This window comes from Tachypleus tridentatus, chromosome 8 (assembly GCF_004210375.1).
Source record: "Tachypleus tridentatus isolate NWPU-2018 chromosome 8, ASM421037v1, whole genome shotgun sequence".
Classification (NCBI taxonomy): Eukaryota; Metazoa; Arthropoda; class Merostomata; order Xiphosura; family Limulidae; genus Tachypleus; species Tachypleus tridentatus.
This window is the reverse complement of record NC_134832.1, coordinates 90886069-90899014: the sequence shown is the minus strand read 5'-3', so window position 1 is coordinate 90899014 and position 12946 is coordinate 90886069. Positions and strand designations below refer to the sequence as shown.

Genomic DNA, 12946 nt, shown 5'->3' with positions numbered 1-12946 from the left:
AATGTGGAAAACGTGATGAGATTTTAAGAATACATTGAGCAGCTGCATATATACAGTCAGTCACTGCTGCCACACAGTTGTCTATTGATGGCTTACAGACAATGGCAGGATCATGTTCTACAAAAGCAGTGAAAGAGGACCAGTTGGCTTGACCTAGTTTCCACTGTGGCACACTGGTCGGGTGGCATTGACTATGGTGAGTCTCTCTCAAAATAAGAAAATTATCACTGCCTCGTGGGTGACTGTCAACCCTCCATGAAAAGTGGAAGAATAGTGAAGGGGAGCAAACTCAGAAATCAGTAGCAGTAAAAGACTGACTAGGTGCATAAAAATAAGTACAAGAACCAGTACTGAAAAGAGAAAGGTTGTGATCTGAAAGCATATGCTCTACAGAGCAACCCTTTCCATCAATATCAGCACCTCCCCAGAGGGAATTACGTCCATTAAAGTCCCCAGGAATAAAAAGAGAGACAGCAACTGTTCAACAAGAGCATTAAGGTCTGATTGATCATAGGTCTCCTCAGGAGGCAGGTAGAGAGAACAAATAGTGATAATACAACCCAAGGAAACACAAATGGCAACAGCCTTCAAATGTGTGTCGAGTGGCAAAGAGAGGGTGGGCACATTGCTGATTGACCAAAACTGCCACCTCTCCACGTACTCATCCATCTCACAACCCGTCATTTTTGTACAAAGAAAATTGCCAAAAGGCAACTATATTGGCAAGTTTCTGAAATGTTTCCTGTAAGGAAAAACATACAGAATTGTTAGAAGCAATCAGTGCTTTAATGTTATCCAAATTAGAACATAAACATCGATAATTCTATTGTATCAAAGTGGTCATTTTTATTTATGTGTAGACAAACTGTGGAGAGTCCTTCTATTTTTAACAATGGAATATATGGCCATACCTTGCAATTGATTGATTGATTGATTGATTTAGTGTTTTATGGCACAAAGCAGCTAGGCTATCTGCACCAAACGTCCAGTAAAAAAAGTAAAATTAAATTAAATGTAGTAAAATACATAAAAGGAAATGAAGGTAACACAAAACATCATTGAAAAACAGAAAAAGCATAAAACCAATGTTGACACCTAGTCTACAATGTTAAGAGAGAAAGCAGAGTAAGAGAAGTTGTAAAGAACTTTCACTAGCAAAATGGTAATGATCATAACCCACCAGGAAGACTAACAGGTAAGTACAAGAACCACCATCAGTCACCCGAAGTTGGCCTTTCCAGTCCTGGTTCCGAGTTGTGTGTCATAACAGCCATTATCAAAAGGTAAAATAAGAAAAGTGTTAAAAGACAGAGCAAAATCGTAATAAAAATTAGCCAAATGTCCTGTAAAAAGGTAAAAGTAAAGTAAATGTAGTAAAATTCGTAAAAGGAAACAAAGGTAAAAACAAAACAGCAATTAAAAATAGAAAATGGCATAAAACCAATGCTGACATCCAGTCTACAAAGTTGTAAAGGACTTCCTGTAGCAGAATGGTAATGATCATAACCTGCCAGGAAAACTAACAGGTAAGTACAAGAACCAGCATCAGCCACCTGAAGTTGGTCTTTCCAGTCCTGGTTCCAGGTTATGTGTCATTATAGCCAGTACTAAAAGGTAAAGTAATAAAAGTGTTAAAAGACATGCAGCAAAATTATAATAACAACTCACCAGGACGACTAACAGGTAGTTCAAACAGCAGCGTTAGTCACCTGAAGTTGGCCTTTCCAGTCCTGGTGTCAAGTTATTTAATGTTCTGGCCATTTTCCAATGTCAAATTGAACTAGAGAGATTGAGATTCTGAAAAGGGAACCACAATTAAAAAGGTGTAATGAATAAATATCAAACACTTAAATGAGGTTAAAAAGATTAATGGCCATTAAAAAATTAAAAACTTTATCAAGGTGGACAGTGTCACCATCACCAATAACATGGTCCAATGTTACAGACAAACCCTGGGACAGAACATGTTTAAAATAGTGCCGTCGTTGAGAGTCGTAACGATAGCAAGAAAGTAAAATGTGGCTTACAGTGACTTGAGTGTTGCACAAACTACACACTGGTTCATCAGTTCCAGATAAAAGAAAACGATGAGTTAAAAAAACTGTTACCAATGCGTAGTCCAGTTAGAACAATTTCCTCCTTCCGAACCTTACGGAAGCTAGACGACCAAAGTCCAATAGAGGGTTTTATTTAAAAAAGCTTGTTGTCATGTTGCTCACTCCAAGTGGACTGCCAGCTGGCACGAAGCCGAGCCTTAAATACAGGACCACAGTCCATGTACGGAATAAGCACAGTGGTCATAGTGCCAGAGCAGACAGATTTAGCTGCCATGTTGGCAAGCACATTCCCGCAAATACCAACGTGGCCTGGTATCCAGAAAAACTGGTTAGAAGTAGATGTTAATGAGAAATAGGCCAGTCGGTTTTGAATATCAGTGAGAACAAGGTGTGAACCAATGTGAAGCAGTAGGGCCAGTAGAGAACTAAGCGAGTCAGTATAAATAGTGTAGTCGGAGTACTGCTCAGCTTCGATATGATCCAGGGCAAGAGATATGGCGTACAGTTCAGCAGTGAACACAGAAGCTGTAGAGGGAATTCTGCGGGCAACCACTGAACCGCAACAAACCATGGCAGAGCCCACAGAATTACCTGATTTGGAACCATCCGTATAAATTGGAATGGAAGATTGTTTGAAAGATGTTCAGTAAATAAAAGATGGTACTTCCAATTGGGAGTATCTGCCATTTTCAGATGATTTAAAGAAAGGTCACATTTGGAGGCTGTAATAAGCCATGGGGGGATGGTCTGACCAGTGGATTCTGCAATGTTATCCAAGGACAGACCCAATTCATCCAATTGCGTCTGGATGTGAAAGCCAAAAGGAGCAACGGCAATTTGTCTGTTTTCATAAAGTAAGTCCCACTGAGGAAGAAAAACACATCCCCAAGTGGGATGCTTTGGTAAGAAACGAAGTATCAAAGAATACAGTAAAGACAGTTGCAAACAGTGAAGGTGCAGAGATGGTTCGTGAGATTCCACGTATAAGCTCTGAACTGGGGAGGTGCAGAAAGACCTGTGCAGAGTCGAAGTCCTTGATGATAAATGGGGTCCAGCATCTTTAAGGCCAAGGGTCTGGCAGAGCCATAGGCCATTCATCCAGAGTCGAGTTTTGAACGAATAAGAGCACAATATATCTTTAACATAAAACATCGATCCGCTCCCCAACTGGCGGTAGAGAGGACACAGAGGATGTTCAGTGCTCTTGTGCATTTGACCCGTAGCTGCTTTATGTGTGGTATAAAGGTCAGCTTACGGTCAAAGATAAGCCCCAAGAACTTGGTCTCAGGGACCACTGGCAGTGAAACTTCACTGATACGGAGTTCAGGATCAGGGTGAATACCCCCGTTGGCAGCAAAAGTGCATGTAAACAGTTTTAGAAAGAGAAAAATTAAAGCCGTTCGCCGTAGTCCACTTCAGTACACGATTGAGGGCAGTTTGTAGTTGTCACTCAATATATCTCATGTTTGATGACTGACATGAGATGTGAAAGTCATCAACATAGAGCCCGTTTGCAACTGTGAGAGGGAGTTGTTCAGTGATGGCATTTATCTTTATACTGAAAAGTGTGACACTCAAAACACAGCCTTGAGGGGCCCCAAGTTCCTGTACAAAAGAACGGGAAAGTGTTAAACCCACACAATCTTGAAATCTCCTGTCCATTAAAAAATTTTTAATAAACATGGGTAAATGACCACGTAACTCATATATATAGAGGTCTCGCAAAATGCCATACCTCCATAAGCCTTCTCAATGTCAACGAATATTGAAACAAGATGTTGGCATTTGAGAAAGGCTTCTCTGATTGATGTTTCAAGCCGAATTAGGTGGTCCATGGTGGAGTGTTGTCATCGAAACACACACTGGGTGGGCTTGAGGAGGTTGTTTGATTCGAGGAACCAAACAAGATGAGCATTAACCATCCTCTCTAAAGTCTTACAGAGACAGCTCATCAAAGCAACTGGATGGTAGTTTGAAGGAATCTTGGGATCTTTCCCAAGTTTAGAGAAAGGTAAGATAATAGCCTGGTGCCAGGCATCAGGAAAAAACATTCTCCTGCCAGATCAGGTTACAAACAATTAGAAGAATATCAAGAGAAGCAGGAGAGAGATAGCTCAGCATGTCATGGTGTACATCATCAGGTCCAACAGATGAACTGCAAGACCGATGAAGGGCCATTTTCAGTTCCACCAGTGTAAAGGGACAATAAAAGTCAAAGAGACAGTCAGTTCGAAAGGAAAGAGGTGAATGCTCTGCCCAAGTCTTGAAGGCCAAGAACAAGCAGAAGTGCTAGATACCCGGCAAAAGCTTTCACCTAGAGTATTGGCAATGGTCCTGACATCAGCTACCTCTTTGCCATCAGAGAGTATGATGAAGAGGGGGACAGAATTGTAGTGCTCACTGAGAGATCAATAGAGGTAAAGAACTGACTAGGTGCATGAAAATAAGTGGAAGAACCAGTACTGAAAAGAGAAAGATTGTGATCAGAGAGCATACGCTCTACAAAGCAACCCCTCCTATCAATAACAGCACTTCCCCAGAAGGGATAATGTCAATTAAAGTCCCCCAGGATTAAAAATGGAGATGGCAACTGTTCAACTAGAGCATCAAGGTCTGATTGATCATATGTCTCTCCAGGTGTCAGCTAGAGAGAACAAACAGTGATGGTATGACCCAAGGAAACACAGATGGCTACTGCCTCCAAGGGTGTGTTGAGTGACAAAGACAGAGTGGGCACATGCTGATCAACCAATAGTGCCAACCCTCCATGTACTCGTTCATCACACAGTCTGTCATTTCTGTACAGAGAAAACTGCCGAATGGTGACTGTATCAGCAGGTTTTAGAAATGTTTCTTGTAAGGAAAGACATACAGGATGGTAAGAAGCAATCAATGTTTTGTTATCATCCAGATTAGAATGTAAACCTCAACAGTTCCATTGTATGAAGGTGGCCATTTTTAATGACGGGTAGGCGAAGTAGCTGGAGAACCCTTCTGTTTACGACCACGTCTTTTTTCTTTACTGTCCTTATTTGGAGAAGGTCTATCAACCTCCATGGATCTTGCCCTGGGTCGATTGGGCAGGTCTTTGTTGTTAGAATAGGGATTCCAGTGACTGAGGACGCTAACGAATGATTATTTGGCATCGTGGGGTGGGAAAAAAGATGTATCAGAAGAAATGCCTGTATGTAAAACTGAAGGATATGGATCTTGAGATTTGTTGGAATGTATGGGAGGATCAGAGATGGGTGTAGAAGTCGATTCATCAACCTTTTTAACCATGGAGGTCAAAAGGCTTTTCATTTGTTTTGAAAACAATTCTCTTGGAGGCACAGAAAGATCTGTCTGCACTCCCACTGTAGTTGTGGAACGAAGTGCAGCAGCATATGTCCAAGATGGAGTGGCATTTTGGGCAAGAACGAAAGTAGAAAGGGTGGGAACCATTGCAGTTAACACAATATGGGTCCATGTGACACTCATAAGCATCACGGTCCTTGCCACCACAACTAGCACATGTCAGGGAACCACGACAGGACGTCTTTAAGTGGCCAAACCTCTGACATTGGAAACATCGAAGAGTGTTTGGAATGTACGGCCGTACCCAGCAAATTAAATAACATACCTGGATGATGGCAGGTGCACGTGGTGATGTAAATGTCAAAACGAGGATATCTGTCGGCAGTGTAACTCTGTGAGTGGAAATGCGCCTCACTGCAGAAAATCCTTGAGTGGAGAGCCAGCAAGAATCTCTGACTTGGGGACATTCTTCAAATCCCTCTCAACAATAACTCCTCGTGATGAATTCAAGGTAGCATGAGGGGTAACCTCAATAGGTACATCCCCAATTGCATTGGAATACAAGAGGAGTTCACTGTGTTGGGATGTGGATGTTTCAACCAATACGTCTCCAGATCGGAGCTTCTTTACTGACTTTGGAGAGCCAACAAGTCCCTCTAGTCCCTTCTGAATAAAAAAGGGGGACATTTGCCCTAAAATGTTTTCTGAAAGAGAATGTAATATAAGAAAATGGGGTACAGGTGTTACAGATGTTGAAGATTGCTGCTCAGTCTTCAAGACGTGGTCGTTTACCTATTGACTGTTTTTTCAATATTTTATTTAAATTTTTTGTTGGAAGAACCATAGGAAAAAAGGAAAATTTCGGTACCCACTGACCCCACCCACCATGGAGCCCTACGAGGGGACGCACTACAATGTCATGCAAGGACATTGCAGCAATGTCAGGGTTTTGTGAACACTATACTCAAACACCAGCATCAGACACAACGTCCACAACACCCGTTAAGAACATCCAACACTGGTACTTGATTGATTCTAGCCCAAGTGGACCAGATGATTGACCCAAGGGAGCCACCTGTCTACAGGAATTCAAGGCCAAAGTGGTGTGTTAGGGTTGGACCCCTCAACTACAAGGATCCTCTCCTCCCCTTCACAGGTTGCCACACACGGCAAACATGTGGGTGGATGTTTAGATCCCAGAAGAGGTAAACTGAAAGATCAGAACCTTCCCTGGGAGGTCCCCTCACCACGTACAGAAATCCACACTGAGGGGACCTTGCAATTAAGATAACCTGCCTTGATGGTGACAGATGGACGTGGTGATGTAAATGTCAAAATGAGGACATTGGTCTGCATCATAATTCCATCTTTGCAAGTGGAGATATGCCTCGCTGCATAAACTCCTTGAGTGGAGAAACCAGTAAATATCTCTAACTCAAGGATGTTCTTCAAATCCTTCACAACAAAAACTCCTCATGACAAATTCAATGTAGCATGGGATGAAACTTCAATATCCACACTCGCCTTCGAATGCAAGATGAGTTCACTGTGTTTAAGAGTGGATGTTTCCATCAACATGTCACCAGAGAGAAGCTTTTTGACTGATTCAGAGGAGCCAGCAAGTCCTTCTGAATAAAAACAGGAGACATTTGCCCTAAAGATTTGTCTGAAAGAGAAGGTGGTAAAAGAAAATCAGGTACAGGTGTTTCAGAGGCCAAAGATTGCTGCACAGAATCTTCAAGACATAGTCATTTACCTATTGGGTTTTTTGGTTTTTTTTTACTATTTTATTTAAATGTTTATTTGGGTGATCCATAATAAAGAAAGAATATTTCGGAGCCCACTAACCCCACCCACCATGGAGCCCTAAAGGGGACACACTACCTTCCCAAATAAGGACACAGCAGCAATGCCAGTTTCGTGAGCACTATACCTAAATACCAAATACAATGTCCACAACACTGGAATTTGATTGACACTAGCTCATATGGACCAGCCGACTGACCATAGGGCGGCCACCCTAAGGCTGCCAGTCTACAGGAATTCAAGGCCATAATGGTGTGTTAAAGTTGAATCCCTTAACCACCAGAATCCTCTCCTTCCCTTCATGTATCACCACACATGGCAAACACGAGCGGATGTTTAGATCCCAGAGGAGGTAAGCTAAAAGAACAGAACCTTCTCTGGGAGGTCCTTTCACCATGTACAGGAATCCACACCAAAGAGATATTAATTTGTAAAGTTAAATTACAATGTGTGTTTTAGACATGTCTGTAATGTGATGGTTTTAAATGCAGCAATTAAGCTAACCCCTGGGTCCATATCAGATAAGGGAAGAATTTATTCAAAGATATTTCAATTGATTTTGCATACCAGCAAATGTGTCCATAATGTAATGGTTTTAAATGCAGCAATTAAGCTAACCCTTGGGTCCATATCAGATAAGGGAAGAATTTATTCAAAGATATTTCAATTGATTTTGCATACCAGCTGAATCAAATTAATTGATTGACAGTAAAACACAAAAAAGCTAACACAATAGTAGCATTAACTTAAAAATGGAGGAATGGAATAATATGTAAGAAATCATAAGTATCAGTATTGTATAAAACTAACAACATAATAAATCCCAAAGATGCAATGTTAAAGTTGAAGCAGTTGTACAATTCATTACAAGATTACCATAGCAATTCTCAAACTACAAAAACACATTTCTGCAATGATGTTATAATACCTAGTATGGTATAATTCCTACAGGTTTCATCATGTCATATTTTCATTGATAATATTTTGTTTTTCCTTATGCCTAGCTTCATTTGTGAAGTCAAAATAACCCTAAATCACCAATTTCCAAAATGACCCAGCCTACTGACCATCATAGATTCAATACTAAAAGATGCTGGGCTAGTTCATGTGGTAGATGTTAGTGTATTTTAAATTGAAAAGGAAAACCACTCTTGTAAATAGTAAATATTGTGGATTGTGAAATTTAAAGAATATTCTTCACTGATAACCAAAAATGAACATGTATTTTGATATATACATCTACATAGCTTAGAACCTCAAATATAGAAGATCTCACACTGAATAGTCCTTACCATCACGGCTACCAGTAACAATTTCTGGAGCACCCACCCCTATTCCCAATCCACCTACACCATCAATAGCATTGATGATTTGCTCATGTGCTTGTACTGAATATATTGGAACTTTTAGGTTCTCTGGATCCCTGTAAAAGATGATAGTTACATCAGAAGTATAAAATAAAAATTATCTTCCTAAAAATTCAGGCATAAGACTAAAGAAACTAGATGAAGTGTGAAGTTACTAAGTGGCAGTAAAATTGTTCTTTACCATTTTCAATGTATGAAAATATATTTTGTTAAACATAAATAAACTTCATAGAACTTTATGTTAAATAGTTTATTTACCAAGGAGTAGGTTAATTTCAGAAAATCATTTTTATCCCTGAAGCTTTGAAATTCTTAATGCTCAATATTAGAGTTTTGCAAACTAAAACTCATTTCAGTTCATTATTTATCATCAAACTTTAGTAACAGCTCAAACATAAGGTTCAGCAAACTGTAATAAGTATATGTACTGGCAAATATCTTTGAAACTATCATCATGGAACTATTATATGAATCATTAATGGGGGAAATTCAATTAAAATTAAGTTAAGCAGTCTGCTATGAAATGTTTTATTTACTTGGTATGATACTCTCTCAACAATAACCAACACAGATAATATTAAAAGAGAAAACCTAATAAGTTGTTAATGTGAGGAAAAGAACCACATTATCCTCAAAATTAGTCATTATTCAGACCTGCTCCAAGTTAAAAGTAGCCTCAAAAACCAGATCAGAATGGCAGTCTTCTAACACTTTTAACAGTGTGTTTGAGACAAAAATGTTAGTGTCAGCTATCATAAGAAATAATGTAATTTAAATCTCTTGGAAACATACTTACCTATAGGTGTTTTACACACATATATTAGGTCATCCCATAAGTAATGTCCAAAAATTTAATATATAAAGTTAATCATCATTTTTGTGTTTGTAGAAGGCTTTAATAACTAAAATATGTAGTAGGATGTTATAAAAATGTTCAGACGAATAAAAGAAATTAACCTAACTCTGTTTTTTCACCTCATTAATCAAATAAACCCTTATGAAGATGGACATGTCTGAGGAGCGCATTAGGCATATGATGTTTTACGAGTTTAAAAAAGGCAATAGTGCAGCAGAAACTACACGAAACATTCAAGGTGTTTATGGTGCCGAGTCTATCAATAAATGAAAATGTCGATGGTACTTTCAAAAGTTCATATCAGGTGACTACAGCTTGAGTGATGCACCATGTTCAGGTTGTCCTACTGAGTTTAATGATGACTTGCTACTGGCTACAGTTGATGGAAATTGTGCTGTAACAGTTGAAGTACAAGCATAGAAGCTTAATTCAACCCATTCAACAGTTCACAATCATCTACAACAGCTTGGAAAGGTGTCAAAACTTGAAAAACAGCACCCTCATGATTTGACAGAAGCCAACCTTAGAGCAAGAGTGAGCATTTGCACTACTCTGCACTGTCATAAATATAGCACACCTTTTTGTGAACAGGTTAGTGACTGGAGATGAAAAATGGAAAAATTAAAAAATGTTAAACACTACAGAGAATGGTTATGTACAGGTAAACATGCTAGAGCACAGCACAAAATGGACTTCCACCCCAGGAAAGTCTTGTTAAGCATTTGGTGGGACATTGTTGGTGCAATCCACTTTGAGTTACTGCCACTCAATGTAACTATTACATCAGACTTCTATTGTCAACAGTTAGAATGTTTGAATGTTGCATTGAAAGAAAAGATGCCTGCTTTGATCAATCATAAAGGTGTTGTGTTACATCAGAATAATGTACAGCCCCATACAGCAAGAATAATAGCTATAAAGACTTCCACATCCTCATTGTCCAGATTTTGTCCCATCTAATTATTACCTATTCCAAAGTTTGCAGAACTATCTTGATGGAAAAGAGCTTGTAACATATGAAGATGTCGAAACTACCCTCTGTACATTTTTTTATCCTCAAACTCCAAGAATTTTATAGAACTGGCATTCAAAAGCTTGTGAATCATTGGCAGAAAGTAATTAATAATAATGGAACATACATTATTGATTAAATAACATCTAAAGCATTTGGTATCCTTTCTCTTTTTTGAACCTAAAATCAGAAATTACTTCATGGATAACACAATATATGTATATATAACATTTTGCAAAGTAACTTCCATATAACAGCATAGATGTTAAGAAAAAGTTATTCCACAATTTATATTCTTTCAATCTTTTGAAAACTAGAAAATTACCATATTTGTAAATTCCCTTTGAAGTCTCCTGTTGCTAAATGACGTTGATAGATGCTTGATGCTCCAAAAGTACCACATCTCAAAGCTTGTGGTTTCTCTGACTATGTAAAAAAAAAGATAATACATGAAAATAATTTTAATGCACAGAATAAATCCTATTACAGTAATCTCACAAAAGTTTTACAATGTCATATGCAATTTATGCGAAAAATATAATGCAAAAAAACTTAAGATTTCATCTTGACTTGTTTGGTCTTAAACATGTATAAACTGACACCTATTTCTGGTTCTGATCACTGTAGTTTTAAATGGTCAACAATAACTGAAATCGTTTTTTAGTTGTTAAAGATAGATGTTTTTTATGTTCATTAAAGCCTGTGATAAAACCAAACAAAATAGTACAGGAAACAGAATGATAAGCTGGGTGTATAAAAATAATATTCAGTGGCTTAGTGTCAATAGTGCCAGGTTACATAAGTGCACTATTAACATTAAAAACACTTTGTGCTTTGCTCTAACATTAATTTTAAATTTCTTCCTGAAACTACCATTGTTTGAATACTGAAAAAACATTTATACCTCTGACCCATAGTTGACCCACTGCTCTTATAAAGGTTATTTTTGGTATTATTTATAAATTTATTATTATTTATTTGCTGTTATTTATAACCAACATTGGCCAAGATAGTAAGCAGTCTATCTATTTGTGACAATTATGGAAGATTGATATCAGTCACTTGTTTTTATACCTTAGACACTGATTCTGTAAACATGCATCAATTGCAAGGTAGGGAGAAATTTTTTGTTTTACTGTGTTTGATCTTTTATGCTGCATTCATGAATATACATTTGAATTATATGATGTTTGTATTTTATCTACTGTTGTCAATCAGTAATTAATATTTACAAAGCATAGAACTGATACAAGTATAAATTCATTGTAGACAATTTTTCAAGAGGTAAAAGGTTTTGTTTTAGTTTTTAGTATCTTTTTTCAAACAACTTAGAAATCCACTGGTACATAAATATCAGTTTCATTTGAACATATCTTAAGGTTTTAATTTTGGAGTACATTAAAATCTTCCAATTCTCAGTGACTTAGAGCATTCATATACTAATGTTTATTTCTTCCAATCATGGGTACAGCTAATTTTCTTATGCACCACCAACTTATCAAGTTACCAAATAAACCAAAGTTACATTTCTTACATTCTTTTCAAAATGACCAACACAAACCAAAAGTGTCTAAGAAGAAATATATCATGATATCACTAGCTACACATGATATAAGTAAAAAGAAATTGTTTTATTCTTCTGATGAAATATTCAACATTTTCACTTTTAATACATGTAGTTAATTTTTGTAGTATTTTACAATTTTTAAGTTTCTGTCTAAATAATAGTTGCATTAGTAATAAATTAATCAGCAAACAATAGCTGTGGTTTATCTTAGATTATTTTTAATATTCACAAGATTGTTAGTTCAAAACTTCATAGAAAATACCTGAAAGCCTGTCCACATTTTCATCTTATTCAATTAATTTGATTATTAAATAAATTTAGGATACCTATCTTTTAAGATACATTCAGAAAACAAAACTTTTACATGCTATTTTTCAAATGTTGAGACCCTTACTCATTCTTTCCAATCCCATGTGATTCCTCTTCTATACTTGACTTTTTCAGTACTATACTATAAAGTTCTTAGTTAATATTAATGTTAACACTATAAATACTTTGTCATTTCAAGAAAGTGAAATATAACAGAAAAATCATAATGTTTTGTGCCATCAACCTTAGATTTATAGACTAACCTAAAAAGTAATAATAATGAAAAAAAGAGAACAGTGGGTGTTATGAAGTTATTCAAGATGTTTATATTTTTATGCCCAGTGTCACTGCTTAACACACTGGAAGACTGTCACAACCCACAAGTCTTACAGTCTTCCAGTAAGACCCACACAACCCACTGGTGAGTCATGCTCTGGCTTCTTTTTAAAGGGCCACTTATTGGCTGGGACACAATGGCTACATATACATTCTTCCTAATAAAAGTAATTGCAAAATGACTAATTGGACCTTGAAAATTATCAGCAAAATGGGCTTGGGAGCCAATGTGTTAATTTGTATTTCCGTTTAAAAAAAAAAAAAAGTTAAATAAAAGTAGTATTAAAACAAATCACTAAACATAATGGTATTGAAGAATAATGTTGGTATTTAATTTCA

General features: G+C 37.3%; 1 protein-coding gene across 2 annotated transcripts in view; it reads right to left on the bottom strand.

Moving 5' to 3' along the window:
- Window positions 1-12946, bottom strand: part of Wdr92 (dynein axonemal assembly factor 10) — a 28026-nt gene that overhangs the window by 12659 nt on the left and 2421 nt on the right. For both annotated transcript variants that reach the window (XM_076450142.1, XM_076450141.1), the window contains 2 exons: window positions 10721-10821; window positions 8453-8583 (listed from right to left, as the gene is read on the bottom strand). In XM_076450142.1, the coding sequence (XP_076306257.1) occupies window positions 8453-8583; window positions 10721-10821 (232 nt within the window). The remainder of the gene's footprint in view (window positions 1-8452; window positions 8584-10720; window positions 10822-12946) is intronic.